This window comes from Oncorhynchus nerka, linkage group LG3 (assembly GCF_034236695.1).
Source record: "Oncorhynchus nerka isolate Pitt River linkage group LG3, Oner_Uvic_2.0, whole genome shotgun sequence".
NCBI classification, from domain to species: domain Eukaryota; kingdom Metazoa; phylum Chordata; class Actinopteri; order Salmoniformes; family Salmonidae; genus Oncorhynchus; species Oncorhynchus nerka.
Genome location: NC_088398.1, coordinates 42299275 through 42325750, shown reverse-complemented (window position 1 = coordinate 42325750; position 26476 = coordinate 42299275). Strand labels below are relative to the sequence as shown.

At 43.3% G+C, this 26476-nt stretch overlaps 2 protein-coding genes and 2 long non-coding RNA genes across 4 annotated transcripts; 2 read left to right on the top strand and 2 right to left on the bottom strand.

Moving 5' to 3' along the window:
* Nucleotides 1-281: 281 nt before the first annotated feature.
* LOC115115290 (uncharacterized) lies at nucleotides 282-5006 on the bottom strand. Its single transcript, XR_003861347.2, has 3 exons — nucleotides 2234-5006; nucleotides 1955-2118; nucleotides 282-1815 (listed from the first exon to the last, which is right to left on the bottom strand). It is a non-coding gene; the product is annotated as an uncharacterized LOC115115290 (long non-coding RNA).
* A 3857-nt stretch (nucleotides 5007-8863) lies between these two features.
* LOC115108191 (uridine 5'-monophosphate synthase-like) lies at nucleotides 8864-12543 on the top strand. The gene is made up of 6 exons (XM_029632258.2): nucleotides 8864-9088; nucleotides 9237-9390; nucleotides 9558-10226; nucleotides 10519-10694; nucleotides 11018-11132; nucleotides 11593-12543. Exons 1-6 carry the CDS (start codon nucleotides 8939-8941, stop codon nucleotides 11769-11771), a joined length of 1443 nt encoding a protein of 480 aa, XP_029488118.2. The 5' UTR covers nucleotides 8864-8938; the 3' UTR covers nucleotides 11772-12543.
* On the bottom strand, nucleotides 11294-24786 carry LOC115108207 (uncharacterized). The gene is made up of 4 exons (XR_003860312.2): nucleotides 24698-24786; nucleotides 15098-15380; nucleotides 12733-12971; nucleotides 11294-11635 (listed from the first exon to the last, which is right to left on the bottom strand). It is a non-coding gene; the product is annotated as an uncharacterized LOC115108207 (long non-coding RNA).
* LOC115108200 (beta-crystallin A2-like) lies at nucleotides 23162-26122 on the top strand. Its single transcript, XM_029632269.2, has 5 exons — nucleotides 23162-23263; nucleotides 23563-23749; nucleotides 24758-24899; nucleotides 25165-25307; nucleotides 25890-26122. Exons 2-5 carry the CDS (start codon nucleotides 23592-23594, stop codon nucleotides 26035-26037), a joined length of 591 nt encoding a protein of 196 aa, XP_029488129.1. The 5' UTR covers nucleotides 23162-23263; nucleotides 23563-23591; the 3' UTR covers nucleotides 26038-26122.
* Nucleotides 26123-26476: the final 354 nt, after the last annotated feature.

Genomic DNA, 26476 nt, shown 5'->3' with positions numbered 1-26476 from the left:
CTACAGAGGGTAGTGCGTACGGCCCAGTACATCACTGGAGCCAAGCTTCCTGCCATCCAGGACCTCTACACCAGGCGGTGTCAGAGGAAGGCCTTAAAAATTGTCAAAGACTCCAGCCACCCAAGTCATAGACTGTTCTCTCTGCTACCGCACGGCAAGCGGTACCGGAGCGCCTAGTCTAGGTCCAAAAGGCTTCTTAACAACTTTGACCCCCAAGCCATAAGACTCCTAATCAGCTAATCAAATTGCTACCCAGACTATTTCCACCCCCCCCCCTCTGTTATGCTGCTGCTACTCTCTGTTTATTATCTATGCATAGTCACTAACTCTCCCTGCATGTACATATTACCTCAATTAACCTGTGGCCCCGCACATCGACTCTGTACCTGTTACGAAAAACTATGAGTGGTGGGTGGAATCAGGCGCAGAGAGCAGTGTTCTGTCGTTTATCAAACATTTATTCACCGGTGCAACCAAAATGAATGACGCCAACACACAAGGCGTATAAGTTGCCAGTCCAAAAACAACAGGACAAAATAGACCGGATAAATAAAGAACACGAAAAGCAATACACCATCAAACACAGAGTAACAATAAACAAGCCCGCACAAAATACCCAGCAGGCCTAGTGCCCTTAAATACCCTACAAACAAACCCTAATACAAAACAGGTGTACCCAATAAACCAATAACAACCACAAACGGAAAAAGAATCGATGGCAGCTAATAGGCCGGTGACGACGACCGCCGAGCCCCGCCCGAACAGGAAGAGGCACCCTCTTCAGCGAGGTTCGTGACAGTACCGGTACCCTCTGTATATAGCCTCGCTACTGTTATTTTACTGCTGCTCTTTAATTGTTTGCAACTTTTATTTATTTTTTATTTAACTCTTATTTTTCTTTAAACTGCATTGTTGGGTAAGTAAGCATTTCACGGTAAACCTGTTGTATTCGACGCATGTGACAAATAAAATTTGATTTGATATTGCAGTGATAATTCATGTCTATGGGCATTTTCTTTCGTTTTTCTCTGTTCTCCAAACAGCATTTTAGAGTTTTTAAATTGTACAGTAAATGAGATTCCCTTGGCTATGCTGCTGAGTGAGACCTTGAGAGAACAGACGTAGTGTGTGCACCTTCTAGATAACACGTTTCTCTGTATCATTCTAGTTACTTATTATAGATGTAGAATCTTACATTTGACCTGTATTGCTGTGACAAAATAATCCTGCAGCAACAGGATTTTTATGTTTAGTCCATAATGTTGCTTGATCGTTGGTTAGGCTGTTAGCTGGTCAAAATGAGGCTACATGAAAAGTGGAATACTGTTAACATAACCGAGTGCGGATTTTCAGTGAATCACAAAGCTCATCTTCATTTCCTGCAGAGCAGGAAAATTCTCAGTGACAAGTGATCAAATTAAGATCTGTAACTTTGGATACAATAATATCTAGTCGAAACCATGCGTTTACAAAACAATACCTTTACAGAAACATTACTACTAGACAAATACATGTTCAGCAATGTAATACAACAATGAAAAGCAATTACAAGATCCCTGCTTTCCGACTGTTTTAGTGTTCTGATTCACTTTATTGATTAAATTACTCCCGTGCAATGTATGTGAACTTGAATGAACTACACTCAAAAATATTTACATGAATCATCATAGGGTGTGTGCACGTGCGTGTGACCAGTTTTCAATTCCTAACAGCATGTGTGACATCAGTCAATACTCACAATTCTTCAGCCCTGATTTCAACCAGACCTCTCCACCATGGTCCACATTGTAGGAAAAGCAGAACATCAGTGACAATCTGCGTGACATAATAGTTGTGCAAAATGTGAGGCACAAAATCCAAAGCAAAATGTATTTTTCTAGTTGCTAAAAAGACATTAACAAAACTTCCTTGTAAAAAAAACAAACATTAAATTACATTATTGCCACATTATTACATATTTGTGTTTCTCCAGTTTCAAGCGTGGATCCTCCAGTCCAGTAGAGAGCAGTCTTACTCCCGAGACTCCAGGATAATTGTGGCTAATATCCAGCTCTCTCAGGTGTGAGGGGTTTGACCTCAGAGCGGAAGCTTTCCACGTTAATCAGACAGCCTAACAATCTGTAAAGAGAGTATCAAGATTTTAACGACACTGTGGTGGAACGAGAGATTGGCAGCTACATATTTATCTGTTTTTCTGAGAGCGATGTTGTTAAACAAATACACCAACACTGACCTCCGTGTCTCCAGTTCACATGGTGTATTCCCCAGTCCAACAGAGAGCAGCTTCACACCTGAATCCTAAACATCATTGTCACTCCGGTCCAGCTCTCTCAGTTGTGAAGAGTTTGAGCTGAGGCCAGCATTGCACAATCATGTCTTTGTTCATCTGCATCGATTCAGTCTATGTATATAATAAAGATGACAAACAAACAATTGAATATAACTTATCTGTTTTTATAACTACAGTATAATCACAAGTAATGCTTGCCAACAACCAACACAATGTCAATAAGTGTGTACACAGAGTAACTTCACTGGCCTCACTGCCTTCGGTTTACAGTGGGGATACCACACTGATTGGTGATTGTTTTGACAAAATGTGTGCCCACAAATTCATTCAACTGACCTCCGTGTCTCCAGATTCCCCAGCTTGTCAGTAAGCCGTTTCACATCAAAAGTAACAGTCAGTATCTGGTGTGGCCATCAGCTGCATTAAGTACTGCCGTGCATCTCCTCCTCATGGACTGCACCAGATTTGCCAGTTCTTGCTGTGAGATGTTACCCCACTCTTCCACCAAGGCACCTGCAAGATCCCGGACATTTCTGGGGGGGAATGGCCCTAGCCTTCACCCTCCGATCCAACAGGTCCCAGATGTGCTCAATGAGATTGAGATCCGGGCTCTTCACAGGCCATGGCAGAACACTGACATTCCTATCTTGCAAGAAATCATGCACAGAACGAGCAGTATGGCTGGTGGCATTGTCATGCATGTCAGGGTGAGCCTGCAGGAAGGGTACCACATGAGGGAGGAGGATGTCTTCCCTGTAACGCACAGCGTTGAGATTGCCTGCAATGACAACAAGCTCAGTCAGATGATGCTGTGGCACACTGCCCCAGACCATGACGGATCCTCCACCTCCAAATCGATCCAGCTCCAGAGTACAGGCCTCGGTGTAACGCTCATTCCTTTGACGATGAATGCGAATCCGACCATCACCCCTGGTGAGACAAACCGTGACTCATCAGTGAAGAGCACTTTTTGCTTTTTGCCAGTCCTGTTTGGTCCAGTGACGGTGGGTTTGTGCCGATAGGCAACGTTGTTGCCGGTGATGTCTGGTGAGGACCTGCCTTACAACAAGCCTACAAGCCCTCAATAGGCCTACAAGCCCTCAGTTCAGCCTCTCTCAGCCTATTGCAGACAGTCTTAGCACTGATGGAGGGATTGTGCGTTCCTGGTGTAACTCGGGCAGTTGTTGTTACCATCCTGTACCTGTCCCGCAGGTGATGTTCAGAAGATCAGCTGTCCGTCCTGTCTCCCTGTAGTGCTGTTTAAGCCGTCTCACAGTACGGACATTGCAATTTATTGCCCTGGCCACATCTGCAGTCATGCCACCTTGCAGCATGCCTAAGACATGTTCACACAGACGAGCAGGGACCCTGGTCATCTTTCTTTTAGTGTTTTCAGAGTCAGTAGAAAGGCCTCTTTAGTGTCCTTAATTTTCACAACTGTGACCTTAATTGCCTACCGTCTGTAAGCTGTTAGTGTCTTAACGACCGTTCCACAAGTGCATGTTCATTAATTGTTTATGGTTCATTGAACAAGCATGGGAAACAGTGTTTAAACCCTTTACAATAAAGATCTGTGAAGTTATTTGGATTTTTTAGAATCATCTTTGAAAGACAGGGTCCTGAAAAAGGGATGTTTCTTTTTTTTCTTAGTTTATATCTAGGAGATTTAAGAAAGCTTATGAGATTTTTGCTTTTTGGACACATATTTAGCTCCCTATTTATGTTGGCACAAAACTACCTCCATACGTCCATTTATTTTTATGGGTTACCTTCAGACTGAGTCCCATGACCGCTGGGGGAGTCGTAGAGCAAATCTGAGAAAAAAAATTGTAAGAGTCTCCCCTTTCCACAGTTAGTCACATGTCTGTGGAACTTGTTCAGTTTATGTCTCAGTTGTTGAATCTTGTTATGTTCAAACAAATATTTACACATGTTAAGTTTGCTGAAAATAAACGCATTTGACAGTGAGAGGACATTTCTTTTTTTGCTGAGTTTATAGAGTCACACACACACACGCTGCACACATACACAGACATACTCCATTTGACACACACCTCACACCTTACTTGTGACTAATAGGCTACGTAAAGATACGCAACACTACACAGACTGGTACATAAACACCTCGATCAAAGGCACATCAAGTGATGACAGAAGTTGTCACTTTACTTCAGGCATCCACTCGCTCTACTATTCAGCAAAGAGTGAACATATGTGTCCTTTAGATTATAGTTCTGTAGTTCTTACTGCATTATTTTCTTCTCTCTGGTTTATTGTTGGCTGCTCTGTCATCTCAAAATGGACCCTGGACTGACTAGAACAGTCATTTCAGGGGACCTCCCGAGTGGTGCAGCGGTCTAAGGCACTGCATCACAGTGCTAGAGGCATCACAACAGACCCAGGTTCGATCCCAGGCCAAATCACAACTGGCCATGGTCGGGAGTCCCATAGGGCAGCGCACAATTGTCCCAGCGTTGTCCGGGTTATGGGAGGGTTTGGCTGGGGGGCTTCACATGGCTTGTTGCGCTCTATTGACTCATTGTGCTGTGCCGGGCGCCTGCAGGCTAGCCTCGGTCTTCAGTTGAATCTTGTTTCCTGGAATACATTGGTGCGGCTGGCTTCCGGGGTAAGTGGGCGGGTGTTAAGAAGCACGGTTAGGTGGGTCATGTTTCGGAGGATGCAACTTTTGTCTCCCAAGCACGTTGAAGTGATGAGACAAAATCGAAATTGGGGAGAGAAAGGGGTAAAATACCATTTTTATTAAAAAACTCATTTCAGGCTCTTGAAATAGCATGTTTACCCTTTACGTGTTATTATTATAGGCATTATAATCAATTCAGAAATCCCTTAGACATATTAAATAATACAGTATATTATAATGCTTGCTTTATAGACAGCATTCAACAACTACCAGTGACATTATTGTGATAATTTACTCTTATGTAAACTATCTAACATTACACCTAAGGCTTTATTCCATAAAACATGTGTGATATATTATTGTGTCAAAATGCCAATGTGTGACATTAGGTCAAAATGTCTCAATTATTTTGTGAAAGTTTTTTAATGTATAGTACAGCAATATAAGTGAATAAAGATAGGCCAAGCATAGTTTACAGTATTTATTCAAATAGCATTTAAACATGTAAAACTAATTTAAGTGCCTTTAAAATACCTTCATTTCAAATAGTCAAATCTGTGGAATGTGCATTCTATTCAGTGTAAATTGGGTTCATACTGCAGCAGGACTGTTTTGTCAACAATTTGACAAATAAACATTCTACAAACAGCAATGTTTAAAAACACCAAAGGAAATAAATAACAACAAGATTACTGCGAGCAGCAATGAATGGGGTTCACAGGATGACAGAAAGGAGACAAGATCAGATGCATAGCAAAGCAAGTGGCAGATAAAGCAACACCTCACGGCACATGGCCTCTCTCCTACTTGACCTAGATAGTTTGTGTTTATGTATTGATGTGCATCCTATGTGTGCCATTTTTAAATTGCTGTAGTTCTGTCCTTGAGCTGTTCTTGTCTATTAGTGTTCTGTATTATGTCATGTTTTGTGGGGACCCCAGGAACAGTAGCTGCTGCTTTTGCAACAGATCCTAATTAAAATACCAATACCAAGCACTCTATCATGTAGGTACTATCTTCCTTTATGTACAATCATGAGTCTAAAGCAGGAGTGTTAACCCCTGTGTTCTGGCTAAATTCCCAAGCTGTCCCTCATACCATCATGGTCACCTAATCATCCCCAGCTTACAATTGGCTCATTCATCCCCCTCCTCTCCACTGTAACTATTCCCCAGGTTGTTGCTGTAAATGAGAATGTGTTCTCAGTCAACATAATGGTAAAATAAAAAAACTCCAGTCCAGTTGGTGGCAGTAATGTACCTTAAAGTTGGTTGCCAACTGCCATATAAAGTCCACAGAACTTGATTCAGTTTTAGATGGTTAACGCGCTCTCCCTTCTGCTCAAATCAAATCAAACATGTGGGTGTAGCGAAATGCTTGTGCTTCTAGTTCCGACAGTGCAGCAATATCTAACAAGTAATATCTCACAATTTCACAACAAATACCTAATACACGCAAATCTAAGTAAAGTAATGGAATTAAGAATATATAAATGTATGGACAAGCAATGTCAGAGTGGCATAGACTAAGATACAGTAGATAGTATAGAATACTGATGCTGATACATATGAGATGAGTAATGCAAGATATGTAAACATTATTAAAGTGACTAGTGTTCCATTTATTAAAGTGGCCAATGATTTCAGTCGGTGTATGTAGGCATCAGCCTCTCTGTGCTAGTGATGGCTATTTAACAGTCTGGTGGCCTTGAGATAGAAGCTGCTTGTCAGTCTCTCAGGCCCAGCTTTGATACACCTGTACTGACCTCGCCTTCTGGGTTGAACAGGCAGTGGCTCGGGTGGTTGTTGTCCTTGATGATCCTTTTGGCCTTCCTGTGACATCGGGTGCTGTTGGTGCCCTGGAGGGCAGGTAGTTTGCACTCAGTGATGCATTGTGCAGACCACCCTCTGGAGAGCCCTGCAGTTGCAGGCTGTCCAGGCGGTGGATACAACCCGACAGGATGCTCTCAATTGTGCATCTGTAAAAGTTTGTGAGGGTTTTAGGTGACAAGCCAAATTTCTTCAGCCTCCTGAGGTTGAAGAGGCGCTGTTGCGACTTCTTCTCCACACTGTCTGTGTGGGTGGACCATTTCAGTGATGTGTATGCCGAGGAACTTTAAACTTTCCATCTTCTCCACTGCTGTCCCATCGATGTGGATAGGGGGGTGCTCCCTCTGCTGTTTCCTGAAGTCCACGATCCTGAAGTCTACTCATTGGTTATTAGGAGCCGGTTTGGTCAGCATGTTAGTGTAATGTGCAAATCATTTGTTGTTAATAGTTTCCTTGTTTTTGTGATATCTATACCAAATTCAACGTGGTACATCTTACAGATGACAAGTTTCAAAGTTGGTAAGTCACTGTGGAGTGGATTTACAGTGTTTTAAATGGGCATGTAAAATCAGATTTTCTCAAACTAAGTTAAGACATGTACCATGGGCCTACATTCCAAATTTGGTGTCATTTAGTCCTATGGTTGTTAAGATTTTTGAAGTATTTTTTACATGGCCGTCTTTGAACGCATCAGCATCATTTCTGAAATTCTTTAGGGACTATTGTGATGAGCCCTTAAGACCAAATGTGAAGTGACTCTGACTTATAGTCCATTAGAAGAAGGTTTTTTAAGATATCAATGCCAAACGAAACATGGTTCATCATGGTAATGTCTTTGATTACCCTAAAAAGTTTCAAGTTGATAGGCCACTATGAAGTGGATTTACAAAGGATTTAAATAGACACGTAAAGTCTAATCTCCTGATTTATCAATAGCTCAGCCATCTCTTAACCAATCCCTTAGATTTTCAGAAACTATGTTAAGAGATGTACCACGGGCGTAAATAATGAACATGGTGGTGTTATTTGAACGTATGGTTCATGAGAATACGTTTTCACAAAGGTTTTCCAAAATGTCCAAGATGGAGGAAGAAAAAAAATAATTCAGCATGAGGAGAGACACCTACACAACGTTTCAAAGTCTCTAGGTCAAATAGGGTGGTGGATATTATGGTTTAAGTGAGACTTCTTATAACAGTGCCACTGATAGGCCCCTCGGTGCCATTCTTTTTCACCAAGTTATTCATGGGCTCTAGTTTCGGCGTGGGAAATTAGAAAAAAAGTTACCAATCTATGCTTGAGATTTTGACCATGTCAAAAAAAGTATCTCTGCGTCTGTCCATATGTGTCCACATACGACATTGTGCGCACGTTGATTTTGTCTATCCCCACCAGACGTGATCATAACACACAAGTTCAAATACTAAATCAACTGTCACTCAATTATATACATTTTAGGGCAGGTCGAAACACACGTGAAACATTCATGGACATTTAGATAGCAAGTTTGTTCTGGGAGATTAACATTGGGTAGTTATTTTACCTGATATGCATATGGTCCTCTTTTTAGCTGGTTCATTGTAGAATTTTTACCCCGAGTCATACAAAATCATGTTTCTCTTCTCTAACGATTAATCCACAGATAAAATGGGAAACCTAGTTCGTTTTTAGTTAGTCATCTTTAATTAATCTCTCCTTGTTTGTCTTTCAAGCATCCACGTGGGTTTGTATCTTCCTGATATCCAATAAGGATGGGACTTTCAGCATGTGGAGCATCTCAAATAGAACGAAGCCCTATTTTTAGCACGCCAGCGGTGTAGGTGAAATTGATATGTAGGCAATGTGTGCCGTTTTTAAATGTATGTAGTTCTGTCCTTGAGCTGTTCTTGTTTATTCATGTTCTGTATTGTGTATTGCTTTCGCAACAGCTAACAGGGATCCTAATCAAATACCAAATGTGTACAATTATCTTGCAACGCTCCCATACGCAACGTGGCCGGTGTGGTTTGCTTGTGATGATTAACGATTTATAATATGGCTGGAGCAACGCAATAATGTAAAAACGACATGTCCCATAGTTCCGCGCGGCATTTCGTCAGCGGAACATATCTATGTTATGCAAAGAGACGAGAGCATTGGACGAGACTGCTGTCTGTTGATATTAGTAAAAACTTGAAAATGGAAAACGATTGCCTTGAAAGTTTAATCTTAAAGTTACATGATGTTCAGGCCGTGAAATTCGGAACGTTCACGCTGAAGAGTGGAATAACATCGCCGATTTATTTTGATCTCAGAGTTATTGTTTCCTACCCATCGCTTATGAACCAGGTTGGTAAACACGTGTTTCCCATGAGTGGCACTGTATTGGAAACCACATCTACAGTATTTAGTCTGTTCGGAGGAAATCGAACCAAGGCCAACTAGTTGTAAAATATGTATGTTATGAAATTATGTTGGAGTTTGTTTTGTCTTTTAGGTATCAATGTATCTTTACCAACGCGCCAAAGATGAGGACTTGAAATACAACTCACTGTGTGGTGTACCATACACTGCTCTGCCCCTGGCTACAATCATCTGCTCCAAACACGAGCTGCCTATGCTGATCCGAAGAAAAGAAGCCAAAGACTATGGTGAGATTTCATGACCTGTCCAATTTGATTATTCTCATTATGACAGCGTTTTTGCTGCATCCCATTAGTTCAGTCAACAGTTAAAATGCTCTAGTCTAACACGTGCTAGCTAGCTACATTAGATTTCAAATCACTCACATCAGACATCAATCACCTCTTGATTCTAGGAACTAAGAAGATTATAGAGGGGACCATTCACCCTGGAGACACTTGTCTGATCATCGAGGATGTCGTGACCAGCGGCAGCAGCGTCATGGAGACGGCCCTGGTGCTTCAGGCGGAGGGTTTAAAGGTCACCGATACCATCGTGCTGATGGACAGGGAGCAGGGAGGTAGGGCCATGCTGGCCAAGAAGGGCATCGCGCTCCACTCCGTCATCTCAGTCTCCAAACTCCTCCACGTTCTGCTCCAGGCGGACCGCATCGATTATCCCACCGCCCAGAGCGTGCGCAGGTTCATCCAGGAGAACAACACCTACAAGCCCTCAGGGGAGAAGAACGGCTCGCCTGTGGCTAAGCTGGCGGAGTTGACCTATGGCGACAGGGCCCAGCTCCGAACCACACACCCTCTGGCTGCCCAGCTCTTCAGGTTGATGGAGGAGAAGAAGACCAACCTGTGTGTGTCGGCGGACGTGACAGGCTGCGAGGATCTGCTGCAGTTGGCTGACTCTCTGGGGCCTCAGATGTGCGTGCTGAAGACTCACGTGGACATCCTGCGGGACTTCAGCCCAGCCTTCATCCAGCCCCTCAAGGACCTGGCCCACAAACACAACTTCCTCATCTTTGAGGACCGCAAGTTTGCTGACATCGGGAACACGGTCAAGCACCAGTATGAAGGTGATTAGTGGGCGCGCTGATTTTGCATCGCCGTGTGCCCCAGGTGGGTGGAGATTTCACTTTAGGACCAATAGAATGGTCTAAAACGTGCAAACTCCGCCCGCCCGGGACGCAAAACTAATGCACCCATTGTTAAAATGGATTCATTGCCCAACTCTATCAAATAAGGGCAATATTTGTCCCCTGAACCTTTTGAAGCGTGCTTTTGAATCTTAATCCATCCTAATGAATGCCTGGTTGCTATGATTTCTAAGTCTCCTGACTGTTGTGTGTTTTCCTCTGTATTTCTCAGGTGGGCTCTACCAGATCGCCTCGTGGTCTCATATGGTGAATGCCCATGCGGTGCCAGGCCCTGGGGTGGTAGAGGGGCTCAGTGTGGTGGGCCTCCCACTGGACCGCGGCTGTCTCCTCATAGCTCAGATGAGCTCCCAGGGTTCCCTAGCAACAGGGGACTACACGCAGGCTGTGGTAAGCAAAGTGATCCAGCCAGCTGTTCTTCAGTGAGAATGCCATGAGAACAGAATGTTCTGTCCCTCTCTCTTACCTCCCACCACCCTCTGCAATGTGTACAATTCAGGACATACTGTCACCTCGCAGGGCGACAGTGAAAGGCCTGATACATTTCAGCATGTTTTAGTGATGTTTGCATGTGAATCTTTGTTACCATTCCAAAATGGATGACTTCTTCCATCATCAGGCAGCTTAACTGAAGTACTAGTTGATTACCTTAATGTAATCCTTCATCTTTCATCCTTGAGGATTTAATATGATTGTGTCTGTCGTTCCTATAGGTGAAAATGGCTGAGGAGCACTCTGACTTTGTGTTTGGGTTCATCTCTGGCTCCAAGATCAGCAGCAAGCCTGAATTCCTACATATGACTCCAGGGGTGCAGATGCAGTCAGAAGGTACTACATTCTCTACCTGTTAACCATATCATTCATCCTGTCCAGTGTTCTTTATCACGTTTTACCAACAACATTCGCAGGCCAACATCCCCCCCCCCCCCGGCGTAATCTTTCCTTGCCACTAGATGGTGCTATTGTCCAAGAAATGTAGGCTGGATCACTTGTCATCTTGGTTGTTGTATTTTTTAATTTTACCTTTTAACTCTAACTCTTATTTACAATGATGGCCTAGGAACAGTGGGTTAACTGCCTTGTTCGTTTGTGACTGTGTTGGCACCCTATTACGTACACAGTGCACTTCTTTTGACTAGGGCCCTACGTAGGTAATCGGGTGCGATTTTGAATGCAACCCTTGATTCCAGATGTTTATTTTTTTAACCTCTTCAGCAACAAACTGTAGGGTGGTGTTTTCTTCAGCACCACACTGTTCATTGATCATCTCCCTCCTTTCTTATTCAAGGAGACGGTCTTGGCCAGCAGTATTCCAGTCCTGATGATGTGATCTATAAAAAAGAATCGGACGTCATCATTGTTGGCCGTGGTATCCTGGGGGCCTCTGATAGGGTGAAGGCTGCCACAGAGTACAGAGAGGCCGGCTGGAACGCCTACGTCAAGAGACTCGCCGCGTCAAGACAATGAAAAGTCAAACAATGGGGGGGTTTTGCATCCCAAATGGCACCCTATTCCCCGTATAGTGCACTACTTTTGACTAGGACCCTATGGGATTTGGTCAAAAGTAGTACACTATAGTGGTATGGATGCCATTTGGGCTACAGACAGACTAGAGCAGGCACCACATCGACAATGTGAAACCACGATTATTCCCTCCAAACAGCTGCTGGGGCCTGTTCTTACTCTTATGGCTTCTCGTTATAACCCTGGCTTGCTAAATCAGCTGAACTGCGACAATGCTCATCTTTGGCAACAGGGACACATTTCAGGATTCCCCCCCACACACCCTCAGTGTTATTTGTATATGATCATTTTGAAACATTTCAAATTGGATTATTTGTGTTAACCAATAATATGGAACTGTGAAATGAATTCAGTAGATGCATTGGGCTGTAATGATCGGTGTTCTTTGAAGTCACTTTAAACATATCTAGCCTAGGATTCTGTTCCTTTGCCTCGAGGGCGGTTTCTATAGAAGAACACGGTGGATGCTTAGGGCTGCTATCTTTGTGATGGAGAACTGTGGAGAGATTCAGTTGACCAAACAAATCCTTGGCATTGTGTTCACGGTTCATCGCCATCACAACAATCACGTGTTCACAACAGTAGTTATTTGAAGCCAATGTGTGACGAACCACGTTAGTCCATAAACCTCTAGTGGTTCCGGGTGATGTGCCGGGTGTACGCTGTGCCCTAATCATTAATAAACAGTGCGAATGTGCACGGCTTGTTTCAGTTATGCGGATCTACTTTCTGTCTACTATTTGTGACATCGGGCAAAGCCGATATAACACACCAAAGTCTTTTTGGAAGGGAAGGTCTGACGTTGAAGGAACTCATTTGCAAGTCACATGATATGAAAATATGTGTAAATGACATGGGAGTAGGTAGGCATGGGAACAGGTGTGGCAGGTGGGTTTTCTCCTACCTTCAACACAGGTGAATGAAGCCACCGTTCAGTGGCCCATTCTCTAGGTTCAGCGCGAGCACAAAGGTCAGCGAATCCTTCCATTTCGTCAGTCGGTTTGCATAGAGAGGGGAGGCTTGGCATAATAGAGAGGAGTTGGAACTAATCTGCACTCCCCAGACTATTGTGTCAATATTGGAACTGAGCAACGCCCCATGCGACAGGTGTCCGCTGGAGAATCCTCTCTCTTTAAAACCAATCTGAAAAAAAGAGGGAGAGAGTGAAGATAAATGGAAGGATGGCCCACCATGTCCCGAGTATATATAGGATACCTGCAACGGGCCACGCTCCATTCAGTGTTGCCTACAAGATGAGCACAATTTGCAGGTGTTACCGATTATAGGTTTTTAAAATCCACTCGTGAACTTTTTTTTCGACAATAGATAGGCAATGGTAAGTTTTACCTAGGACAAATTTGTATGTTGGAATACATGTAAATGACCATTTTAAAGACAATATAAACTTTTGCAACTTTCTTTCCAGGTGTGGGGATGGAGCAACGTATAGAGAGTACAAACCTGATGTAGTGTAGTCAAAGTACTTTTTTCCAAGACTGGACCATCATCATATTTGGATTGATTTTTCTGTATTTGCCTCACGTTGAGCCATACGCACAATACCTGAAGATTAAGTTTTGTTCGTTCGGCTCGCGTTAAGCAGGTACAGATTTTCTACAAAGCAGCAAGAGCACGTTCATATTGTGACAGATGTCGTTGAAGGTGCTCTCTTGTCCTGTAACAAATACTGACACTTTTGTACACTAATTGTGTTTTGCATTCGTTCGGCTATATTGAATATCTTATGTGGTTTGAACATTTGGGTTCATTTCCCCCTGAAGACAACGGATACAAATTATCGACCCCAATTTTTTTAGCCAAGTGGATCATTTTTATTGCTGCATTTGTGGATAAAGTTTTCGTACCTATTTTTGAAAAGTATATATATCACTTTTTTTTTGCTCACTCAATATAACTTAGTATGCGCGTATCTCCGTGGATTTTATGACTAGTTGTTCTACTTTTATTAGGTTACCTCTTACTGCCTTCTTTTTTTTTTTTTTTTAAATGCCATTTGGTTTTTCCTATATCGACATGGTTTAATGATGATAAAGTACGAGTTATGTTAATCATTAACCAGCCAAAGAGCATCTGATATGGACCATCTGCTGTTTGGATCCTCATCTGCCTGGGATCCGCACCTCTGTACAGGCTAGGCTACATTACATTAACTATGACGTTCATGGAGGTGTGGACTTCATTCCAGTAAATGGAGAATGTAGCCCAATAAACTACAGCTCGTCATAAAAAACACTGGATAAACATTTAAGCAGTGTTCTCCATTGCTCATGTACTGTAAAACATGTTGCATTTCAGTTTAGCACAGAGGCATCATACGCTACAGGCCTATCATTGAAATCAGACACTTCCAGTTTCCTCCTCAGACAGTATCAACTGTATTACCCAATCTCCCACCACCCAGATTATTGACACCAGTACCTCAGGTATCTGTATAGTCCCATTCTATTTTGAGCATAAATTCAGGTGCCCATTTGCATATCCAGTTTTCGTTGCGTGAAACAATAAACAGCAAAGGTAAAGGCTTTCCCATGTCATTATTTTTGCTCTCCTGTATCTCTATTTGACTAAGCGCCGGCAAATATTTGTTTAAAGTCGGATTAAGGGGATCTCACGGCCTGTATCCTGGTCACCTGCCAGAGACGGGTCATGCTGCAGTTACACCCTAAACCTCCAAAATAACACCTGCTCAATTTACTCTTACAGAGCAGTTATTGGCTATGTAAAATATGTCAAACATTTAGTATTTCTTTGTCTCAAGCAAGTCTTCAATCTTTCAGACTTTCATAATGCAATAGTTTATAATGTAATATCTGTGCTGTTTTATGGATAAACGTGACTAATTATTACTTGCCCTGTCTCAGCAACATACAAAAGTTTGGGCTGCTTTCTCTCACAGATGCAACATAGGCTATTGTTCTAAAAAGTGAGTTTCAAATCAACCTTCTCTTAACCTATTACATACTTTTGAGAAAATTATGTGTATGATACAATAAGACACCCCCCCCCCCCCCCCCCCCACACAGTATTAGTATTTCAACCTGTGGCTATCATAACACTTGGCCATTTGTGTGTGTCTGTAGAAAAGCCTGATTGCATTTGTGATGCCTGCTCAACTGCTACCTACGGCCTCTGTGGAAGACACGAGTTGCCCCGTGGGCTGTGTGCTGTTTCAAATGACAGTTAGAGGGGTTGCTAATGGAATATGTAAATGCCTGGGAGTTGTGTCTCCTGTAACTGCCAAGCTTTACCTGAGCAGTGAGCACAGAGATGGGGGTGGGGTATGGAGGGAGAGAACCCAGGACTGCAGCACCTCTCTGGACGTGTCTGAAATGGCCTCCTATTCCCTATATAGTGTACTACTTTTGACCAGAGCCCTATGGGTACCATGTATGGGGAATAGGTTGCCATTACGGACGCGTTCGCTGTCCTCGGGTAAAACCTGCCGGCCTGTTGTGGTCCACTCCTACGCAGAGCCATTCACAGAGCAGATGTCACCTGCATGCGCTGTCAGGTCCTTAGGAGGATTAGTTCCTATAGCAACAGAGAGGGGGGAAAAAAACACAGGAAGCAGAACATTTCATGGTGGTCTGTGTCTGCTTACTCACTGACTATTCAAATGGTACCAACTCACATTGACGCGGAAAACAAGACCTGTCCATTTACAACCTTTATATCCATTACTGGAACTGAGTTGAATTTAACCAGCAACAAAAAAGCAAAAAGAGAAATTGCCGATTCACGTTAGACAAAAGTGTGTTGTATGTGTCGCTTGTCAACTACTGGGTTGTGTCTTCTCAAGGCAAGATTCTGAAGAAAGGTGCTGCTACTGAATATTTGCACATGGTGAAATCAGTGTCTGATCAGGCGCGCTGTATATTCAAAAGTATGTGGACGCCGCTTCAAATGAGTTGATTCGGCTATTTCCGTAAGATTGAGCACACAGCCATGCAACCTCCATAGACAAACGTTTGCAGTTGCATTGCCTTCCTGAAGAGCTCAGTACCTTGCAATGTGGCACTGTCATAGGATGCCAATGTTGCAGTGGCGACCCGTCATTCAGGGCAGGTGGCCCACATTTTTTGCAACAAAGAAATAATAAATAATATATATTTTGGGCCTGTTTTACATGTTATTTTGGCATTAATATGTTTCACATATCAGTTTGCAAACAATGTAAAAAATAAATATAGAATTGAGTTAATAAAGCCTCATACAAGCATGGTCTCTTTTTTTGTTTTCTTGAGTAAGGCAGCTCCAAAATGCAGATGTTTCAGCCTAGCTCAGTGCTTTCTGTGGTGGTGGGGCAAGCCAGCAGAAAATATAGAGCGTTGTGCCTTGATTGGCTCAGGGTTCTGTCATTCATGGGGACACTACCGCCAAGGGTAGACCTAAATAAATTCTAGCCTCTTGGGTGCTGCCAAAGAGTTACATTGGAAGTGCCCATCCAAGGAGGCTCAAGGTCATTGGCCACAGATAAAATGATGTCATATCACGTTATATCTACAGTAGCTTTGATTGGACTGATCATGTCATCATACTTTCAAAATCTTAGCTAGCAGTCATCATCATGAATCAAGTCGACAATCGACTGGCAAATCCTTTTTAATCCTTGTCATATGAAGATAAATAATGAAGAGAAATTATAGATAAAACGTGTCGGTTCTCATCGGCCATTGGACATAAACATTACACAACAAGTTGGAAATCGCAAATTCAACAATGAGTGGTTTGGAAGGAATCAGTGGCTAACTGCAAGCATTGCAAAGCAATCATTAGCCTGCTATTCAGTGGAGTGGCAGTGGCTGTGTGATCCAAAGTCTAAGATTAAGGGTCTCTTTTCCTAGTTTAAAATGATAAACATACAACATTGGCAATGCTGTCAATGAAGCATGATTTGTGCCTCCCTCAAAACAGCCGTTAACTCTGAACTGCAAAATCGGACTTTAGTGAGTTCAAGACAACTGGGAGCTCGGGAAAAACAAGCTACAACTGGGAAAATACATTTTGAACTTTCATCCAAATCGGGAACTCTGGCCTCTTTCTAGAGCTATGACCTGAAGAACACTGATGTCATCAATGATTCAACATATATTTTTTTTTAGTTCCCAGTTGTCTTGAAAGCACCATAAATACAAAGAATGACAGACTTTGATGACAAAGTTTGATGACAAAATTTGCCCACGAAGGATGCCACCTTCCTGTTCAAGTGAGCACAGAATCCAAAAATGTCTTGTATGCTGCTGCATAAATTCTTTAATATGCCAACGAGATATGTATACTGTAGCTAAGAAAGTAATACTAAGTGTATGTTGTGTAGTAAACTGTTAGTAGCCCATGTGCCTCACCTTAATAATCAGGTCTATTTTCACCTCTTAAGTTCGCTTACTGTTCTGACTTGGTGGTGCACATGTAGCCTATAACCTGTTTTTCAGAAATGTAATAATTGAATATTGTAAGAGCTTTCATTGTCTGCTTATATGCCCCCTTTATTTATCCTACGGTTCTGACTTGGTGTACAGGGAGAACACTGTAAGAATGGCCCATGTTCTGAATTCTGTCTCTGTACATTTCAAAAGTGCTGAACAAATAGTTATATTGACTACGTCCGTCCTACTAATGTCTTAATCGAAATTACGGATTGCCTCATACGCTTGTCGTCCTCTTATGCCGTAATTTGTACATCTCAATTGTCAGTAGAAACTACATTTGTTTAAGCAAGTCAGCCATATCAGCAATGTTTTTTTTTAAGACAGTAAATGAGGCTGAATTAACTTTTTCGCTGCCAGACAAGGCTCTGCTAATAGCCAGGTGTAGCAGTGGTAAGGTGTTGGAACTGTTTTTGGGACTCTGCTGTTGGGACAGCTTTATGTAAGTCCTAACAGTTTGTGGGCACCGTTTGTTAATGTTATAGTGCAGTTAATGTATTATTTAGTGTTGTGTTGTGTAGTGGTTTTGCTGTAAAACATCCCACATTGCTTTTTTTTTGTCCCACCAAGATTTACATGCTAAAATCGCCACTGCACCTTTCCAACAAGTCAGTTCTTCAAATTTCTGCCCTGCTAGAGCTTATTGTGAAGTGGCAACGTCTAGGAGCAACAACGGCTCAGGCACAAAGTGGTAGGCCACACAAGCTCACAGAATGGGACCGCCGAATGCTGGAGCTCGTAAAAACCATCTGTCCTCGGTTGCAACACTCACTACCGAGTTCCAAACTGCCTCTGGAAACAATGTCAGCACAAGAACTGTTCGTCGGGAGGTTCATGAAATGGGTTTCCATGGCTGAGCAGCCGCACACAAGCCTAAGATCACCATGCACAATGACAAGGGTTGGCTGGACTGGTGTAAAGTTTGCTGCCATTGGACTCTGGAGCAGTGGAAACGCATTCTCTAGAGTGATGAATCACTCTTCACCATTTGGCAGTCCGATGGACGAATCTGGGTTTGGCGGATGCCAGGAGAAAGCTACCTGCCCCAATGCAAAGTGCCAACTATAAAGTTTGGTGGAGGAGGAATAATGGTCTTGGGCTGTTTTTCATGTTTCAGGCTAGGCCCCTTAGTTCCAGTGAAGAGAAATTGTAAGTGTACACTATACAATGACATTCTAGACGATTCTGTACTTCCAACTTTGTGGCAACAGTTTGGGGAAGGCCCTTTCCTGTTTCAGCATGACAATGCCCCCGTGCACAAAGTTAGGTCCATACAGAAATGGTTTGTTGAGATCGGTGTGGAAGAACATGACTGGCCTGCACAGTGCCCTGACCTCCACCCCATCAAACACCTTTGGGATGAATTGGAACACCGACTGCAAGCCAGGCCTAATTGCCCAACCTCAGTGCCCGACCTCACTAATGCTCTTGTGGCTGAATTGAAGCAAGTCCCCGCAGCAATGTTACAACATCTAGTGGAAAGCCTTCCCACAAAAGTGGATGCTGTTATAGCAGCAAAGTGGGGACCAACTGCATATTAATGCCCATGATTTTGGAATGAGATGTTCGACGAGCATCATGTAGTGTATGTAAAGCAGACATCTCCATGTTAAATAAGCCTGACTTACCATGTGATCTCAGGATATGTATGAATGTGTAACTTGGTTCAAATATGTAACTAGCAGACTTCTCTTAAATACTACATGCATTTCATTTGTGTATGTTGTTTGACTAGTTCACTTGAAGATATCTGTGTCAATGTTGCCTCCCTGTATAAATACACTGTTCAAAAAAATAAAGGGAACACTTAAACAACACAATGTAACTCCAAGTCAATCACACTTCTGTGAAATCAAACTGCCAACTTAGGAAGCAACACTGATTGACAATAAATTTCACATGCTGTTGTGCAAATGGAATAGACAACAGGTGGAAATTATAGGCAATTAGCAAGACACCCCCAATAAAGGAGTGGTTCTGCAGGTGGCGACCACAGACCACTTCTCAGTTCCTATGCTTCCTGGCTGATGTTTTGGTCACTTTTGAATGCTGTCGGTGCTTTCACTCTAGTGGTAGCATGAGACGGAGTCTACAACCCACACAAGTGGCTCAGGTAGTGCAGCTCATCCAGGATGGCACATCAATGCAAGCTGTGGCAAGAAGGTTTGCTGTGTCTGTCAGCGTAGTGTCCAGAGCATGGAGGTGCTACCAGGAGACAGGCCAGTACATCAGGAGACGTGGAGGAGGCCGTAGGAGGGCGACAACCCAGCAGCAGGACCACTACCTCCGCCTTTGTGCAAGGAGGAGCACTGCCAGGGCCCTGCAAAATGACCTCCAGCAGGCCACAAATGTGCATGTGTCTGCTCAAACGGTCAGAAACAGACTCCATGAGGGTGGTATGAGGGCCCGACGTCCACAGGTGGGGGTTGTGCTTACAGCCCAACACTGTGCAGGACGTTTGGCATTTGCCAAAGAACACCAAGATTGGCAAATTCACCACTGGCGCCCTGTGCTTTTCACAGATGAAAGCAGGTTCACACTGAGCACATGTGACAGACGTGACAGTCTGGAGATGCCGTGCAGAACGTTCTGCTGCCTGCAACATTCTCCAGCATGACAGGTTTGGCGGTGGGTCAGTCATGGTGTGGGGTGGAATTTCTTTGGGGGGCCGCACAGCCCTCCATGTGCTCGCCAGAGGTAGCCTGACTGCCATTAGGTACCGAGATGAGATCCTCAGACCCCTTGTGAGACCATATGCTGGTGCGGTTGGCCCTCGGTTCCTCCTAATGCAAGACAATGCTAGACCTCATGTGGCTGGATTGTGTTAGCAGTTCCTGCAAGAGGAAGGCATTGATGCTATGGACTGGCCCGCCCATTCCCCAGACCTGAATCCAATTGAGCACATCTCGGACATCATGTCTCGCTCCATCCACCAACGTGTTGCACCACAGACTGTCCAGGAGTTGGCGGATGCTTTAGTCCAGGTCTGGGAGGAGATCCCTCAGGAGACCATCCGCCACCTCATCATGAGCATGCCCAGGCATTGTAGGGAGGTCATACAGGCACGTGAAAGCCACACACACTACTGAGCCTCATTTTGACTTGTTTTAATGACATTACATCAAAGTTGGATCAGCCTGTAGTGTGGTTTTCCACTTTAATTTTGAGTGTGACTCCAAATCCAGACCTCAATGGGTTGATACATTTTATTTCCATTGATCATTTTTGTGTGATTTTGTTGTCGGCACATTCAACTATGTAAAGAAAAAAGTAGTTAATAAGAATATTTCATTCATTCAGATCTAGGATGTGTTATTTTAGTGTTCCCTTTATTTTTTTGAGCAGTTTACAATTCAATACAAAATGCATTTTGAAGTTCTACTTGAAACTCTGAATTTATGAATCAAAACAGAGTGCGATGATAAAACGACATGTCTGTTTTCCAGAGCAATAACAGCATCGCTTCCTGACGATACAGCAATGCTTATGCAACCTCTCTGACTGGGCTGGCTGGGCTGGCTGGCTGGCTCTGTTACCGTGGAGAAACTGGATCCTGAGAAACAGTCTGCCTCACTTACTCCACACAGTTATCACACATACGCATGTTGTCCCATGGAGGGGTATTGATGTAAACAGAAATTGTAAATAATAATAATAATAAAGTTCTCTCTATCCCGGTTCATCTCTTATCACTCTATGGTTTACTCCCAAACAGTGTAAGGTACAGTGAACGGATACGAGAAAATGCGGGGAGGGAGGGAATAAAAACAACGGATATTCAAACAATGTTGTTTGCTCTGGTTGCTGCCTGGCTGCCTGGTTCTTCCAGCCTGCACCTCAGCCAGCTGCTTGCAGGTTAGGCTACTCAGAAGTGCAAACATTGTGGAAACGTTGCTCAATAAAATACTCAACCTGCTGAGGCGTGCTCTCTGGGCTTATAATGCATTACAGCAACGTATTATAAGGATGCTGGAACTACTTATGAGCAATTATGATATCTTATAGTGAGTCACTATAAGTGTACGTAAGTGTATTAGAAGGCATTACTAATGCACTTGTTGGCATTATCTGTGTATATATCATAGAAAGTGTTACCCCCCCCCGCCTGTGATATGTGGTTGTCCCACCTAGCTATCCTAAAACGAATCCACCAACTGTAATTCACTCTGGATAAGAGCATCTGCTAAATGACTAAAATGTCAAATGCATCTGATCAGTTCATATTCCACAACATACCTACCATGTATAAATGTGCAAATGCTACAAAATATATTTCCATACTTAGTGAGCCATATCCCTCTTTCAGAGACCCACGTGACCCGTTCAGAAGAATAGACTAGCCTATTGTACTACCACTGCAGAGAAGATAAAGATTCAAAGTAGAGTGTTGAGTTAGGAAGCTGTAGGCTACTATAGGCCCTATGTTGTCAGATGCAAATATAGGGAGAGCTACATTTCCCAGTGAAATGAGGCGTCAGCTGACGAGGTGACAAATCTAATCTATCCAATGGGGGGGGGGGGGGGTCAAAGACCAGCAGCCGGGTGACTGGAGCTCTGTCACCGTGTCTCATTGTCCACCTGCCCCAAGCCAAACAAGGCCACACAGGTGAGACAGAACAATGGAACCGGCCCACTCAAAGGGACCGCTGAACACACAAGCAATTAAGCATATAGGCACACATATGGCCACACACAGAGACAGCAGAAAAGGGGTGTAAATACAATAATAACACATTGCAGAGGAACCATCCAAGTCTGAAGTCTGATTATTTGCACATTTGATATAGGGATGCATCCCAAATGTCACCCTGTTCCCTACACAGTGCACAACCTTTGTCCAGGGCGCTGGTCAAAAGTAGTGCACTATATGGGCTCGGGTCAAACATAAGGAATGGGTGTCTTTTGGGACACAAACAAAGACTAAAGCAGGCACCACATCGCTGAGGTAAAAGCATATCTAGTGTAACCTAACCAGACCAGACCATATGTTTCTGTGATATGAACGTATCTTCATTCCAACAAAAGCGGCTATTATCACCAGTCACTGTAATGAACTGTTATGCCACAAGATGTCACTACAGACAAGTACTATTCCAATTGACTTACATCACTAGGTACCATTTGCGTTTCTTAAACTGACAATCCCGAACATAAAGTAAAGTTGCAACGTCAAAGTGCCTTTTTAAAATATGACACACATTCCTACACATTCCACTTTGCACTCATACGCCTCACAAAGGCACCGGAAACAATTCGGACCCATTGACAAATCCAGCAACTGACAAACACGGGAAACATTAAAAACAACACCATGAACGGCTGAGAAACTAGTGCTGCTAGAAACACGGCAGGAATGTTTTCTCAGGATCCCTTTCAGTTCACACCAGAATAGATTTAGCTTGGGGGGGGGGGGGAACAACAGGTATTTAAAAAAGGTTCTACATTTCAAACGCTTTCTTTTCAACCTCGTGAAGTACAAACACGATCCAACGTGAAAGAATATGAATAAAGGATCAGCAAGTCTGTCTGTCTTCCCATGTTGAATCCTATGAAAGATGACAGTGATGCCATGATGTGTGGGGTGCTGTGCAGAGAGGCAGGGGTAGAGGTAGAGTCAGCCATACTCGTGGACTGAGGGAAGCATTGGTGCCCTTGTACCTACCTCTGGGGTAATCTCCCAGAATGCTGCCATAGTCCCCAATTTCCAATCAAACTGTCGTGTCAGTGTGTTGCTATTGTGGCCGGCCGTCAGGCCGGCACAGTCGCTGGGTGCCATTTTGATGAGTCAGTGGATCTAAGCCTCTCACAATGGGCCTCGGGAGCCTCCACAATTGTGTGGACTAATGCGTGCATTCAGTTTGCCGCTGCTGAGTATGCAAGGCTTGTGCGAAAGCGGCATTAAACGAGGGGCTTGGTAGTATAAAAACAGAAGTGGGGGCCTAGGACTCGATATTGTTACTCTGGATCTGTCCCACCTCAGTACTCTCTGTAAGTATTCACACTACCTAGGTAGAACGTGAACATCTGATCGCTGTGCATTGGTGTACCAAGAAAGGGGATTGATGACATCCAATATGGGAGATATATATCTCATATTTGTATCGGATATTTCCCCAGTGCAAACTGAGAGCTCAACTCCTTTGAAAAAAAAAAATGGTAGTACGCTCTTGCTCTTTGCTCCAGAATCAATGTTCACTTTCATGTAGAGATACCAGAGCAAACAGAGTGAAGCACTCCATTTTAGCCTAGTTTCCTCACCTCTGGTCTTCCTTGTCCCCTTTTGGTAGAGAGCAACCCCACGGTGGAAATAGCAACCATGAACACTCAGCAGATGGAGCAGATGGGCCAGTTCAAGATCACTGTCTGGGAGGAGGAGAACTTCCAGGGCAAGCGTTGTGAGTTCCTGCTGGAGTGTCAGAACATCATGGATAGGGGATTCCACAAGATCCGCTCCATCAAGGTCGAGAACGGACCGTAAGTGTCTCTTTGGATTTCTACTCTACTAGGCTACAACCGAGGGTCTGTACCACATTATTAGCAGAGTAGTACTACATTACTACGACAGAGTAGTAGTACTACATTACTACGACAGAGTAGTAGTAGTACTACATTACTACGACAGAGTAGTAGTAGTACTACATTACTACGACAGAGTAGTGGTACTACATTACTATGACAGAATAGTAGTACTACATTACTACGACAGAGTAGTAGTAGTACTACATTACTACGACAGAGTAGTAGTAGTACTACATTAGACCCATGGAGCTTGTTCGGTCAACAAATGTTTTTTTAGGTTTTTCCAGGTAATCGGTTCTCGTTGTGTTTGAGTGAGAAGTGAGAAATGTATTCAATATAACATTCATTTCTAGACCTAGTTCCTCTCAGAAGCTAATGTATACTTGAATATTACATTATACATCGCATTTGTACTGTACTGTTGTGAACCGGCCCTCAAATCAAAGCTGTGTCATTTCATTTGTTGTGATACTACAATGTATGACAATGCAACATTTAGTTATCATGTCCCTTAACAGTCTGACTGTAAAATATGGAATCTTATAATGGCTGTTATTTTCGATTAAATGATTTTGGCAAATTTCTTTGCAATTTAATTTCCGCATGCCTTTTTACATTGTTATGGACAAAATGTTATAGCTGAACACTCGGAGAGATCACCGATTGGTGTGAGTTATTAGCCTGAAATGTAGCTTGTTGTTTTGTTTCTGACAGTCAGTCAAAGTCAGGCTACAGATGTAATCTCCCTTGAGTCCCAGCTGCCTGCCTAGTGTTCTGTTGCAGCAGCTGACTGATGATCAGATAATGGTCCATATGCGCAGCATGTTGTGTTTGCTTTGGCCCTTTGTCCTCTAATCAACAAAGATCTCGCTGCCACGGGGCGTTGCACTTTTGTTAACTAACCTGACGCTCTGTTTTCTCTCTTTCGTTCTCGTTCCCTCTCTCTCCCCGCCTGTATTTTAGCTGGTTGGGTTATGAGTACCCTGAGTTCCAGGGCCAGCAGTTTATCCTTGAGAAGGGAGACTATCCACGTTACGAGGCTTGGAGCGGAAACAGCAGTTACAGAACCGAGCACATGCTTTCCTTTAGACCTATCAAGTGCGCTGTAAGTTCCTCCCACAGAAATGTGTCATTTCAAGGGGGGTACATCTGAAGCACATTTAGGAATGAAGCACAGGAATACTAATGTTGTATTGAAGGTTAATTAATACATCCACACATGATTCTAGTATGTATATCGTGTATATCGTATCATCACGCCATCATACCACAACTCTCAAATCCGTCTGTTTTTGACCCCCCCCAAAAAAAAAAAAAAATGTTTTACGACACCATATATGAAACGATTCAAGGCTCATCTCTGTCAACAGAACCACAGTGACAGTAAAGTGACTCTGTACGAGTGTGAAGACTTCCAGGGACGCAAGTTCGAGATGTGTGACGACTACCCCTCTCTACAGGCTATGGGCTGGTGTAGCAAGGAGGTGCCCTCAATCAAAGTCAACTCCGGAGCGTGAGTCTCAAGTCAAATCAAGTTGTGTTTGTCACATGCGTCGTAAAACAACAGGGGTAGACTAACAGTGAAATGCTTACTTTACAGGTCCTTTTCCAACAATGCAGAGTTTATTAAGATAAAATGTGAATTAAAAATACAAATAAGTGACACGAGGAATAAATACACAGTGAATAACAAATACAAATAAAGAGTCAAAAGAACATGGTTATATACAGGGATTACCAGTATCCCATTATCTCAGCATCCGATATGCCTTCATAAACACTCTAGGGCAGAGTTTCCCAAACTCGTTACAAGCTTTGATTATTTGAATCAGCTGTGTAGTGCTAGGGCAAAAACCAAAATGTGGGGCCCCAGGCTATTGATTCGTAAACACATTGACAAGGACATCATTTGTCCACATAATAACATGCAATTCCTCAGTCACCCATTTACTTTCCAAGACGATTCGTTTTGTAGATTTTCTAACAGCATACGGCTGCAATCGGGGCACATATTATCTACAAAGCAGCCGCATCAGTATTTTGGTCATAGAGAGAACAATTATCAACGGAATAACACAGGCCCTTCTCTTTACAGGTGGGTGGCCTATCAGTTCCCCGGTTACCGTGGTTACCAGTACATCCTGGAGAGAGACAGACACCAGGGAGAGTACAGACACTACAACGAGTACAGCACTCAGGCTCACACCAACCAGGTCCAGTCTATCCGCAGAATCCAGCACTAGGTCCACTTGACACTATCCTCCGGTGGCTACCATGTACCGACCATGCCATGTATTAAAATAGGCAATAAAGGCTTTATTCAAACTACGGAAACAGTGCTTGTGGCAATTCCTTGCTTTTTTGTTGTTGTACTGCCTTTTCTCGATCAGGACATAGAGCTATCTGTTCAACGGCCTGTGGTAGATTCTTAACAACCCATCACCAACGTGGCTATTTATATACTCCAACAGAAGTAAACCACAAAGGCATTTAATGATTTGACCATTGCATCAATACATAACCCAGGGTAAATACCACCTGTCTGTTTGGATAGGATGTATATTGTTCCTGTCAGAGTGTTGTCGTATTTCCAATAAACATGAGCACAAGATCACTATTGTTTCCACCATTGTTGTGTTGTGTAGTTGCCGAGCATGAATGTATCTAACATTGGTCGTGTTC

Coding starts and splice junctions, on each gene's coding strand:
- LOC115108191 (XM_029632258.2), top strand. CDS start 8,939: ATGGAAAACGATTGCCTTGAAAGTTTAATCTTAAAGTTACATGATGTT. Junction 9,391..9,557: donor AAAAGAAGCCAAAGACTATG/GTGAGATTTCAT, acceptor TCTTGATTCTAG/GAACTAAGAAGATTATAGAG. Junction 10,695..11,017: donor GGGACTACACGCAGGCTGTG/GTAAGCAAAGTG, acceptor TCGTTCCTATAG/GTGAAAATGGCTGAGGAGCA.
- LOC115108200 (XM_029632269.2), top strand. CDS start 23,592: ATGAACACTCAGCAGATGGAGCAGATGGGCCAGTTCAAGATCACTGTC. Junction 23,750..24,757: donor ATCAAGGTCGAGAACGGACC/GTAAGTGTCTCT, acceptor CCTGTATTTTAG/CTGGTTGGGTTATGAGTACC. Junction 25,308..25,889: donor ATCAAAGTCAACTCCGGAGC/GTGAGTCTCAAG, acceptor TTCTCTTTACAG/GTGGGTGGCCTATCAGTTCC.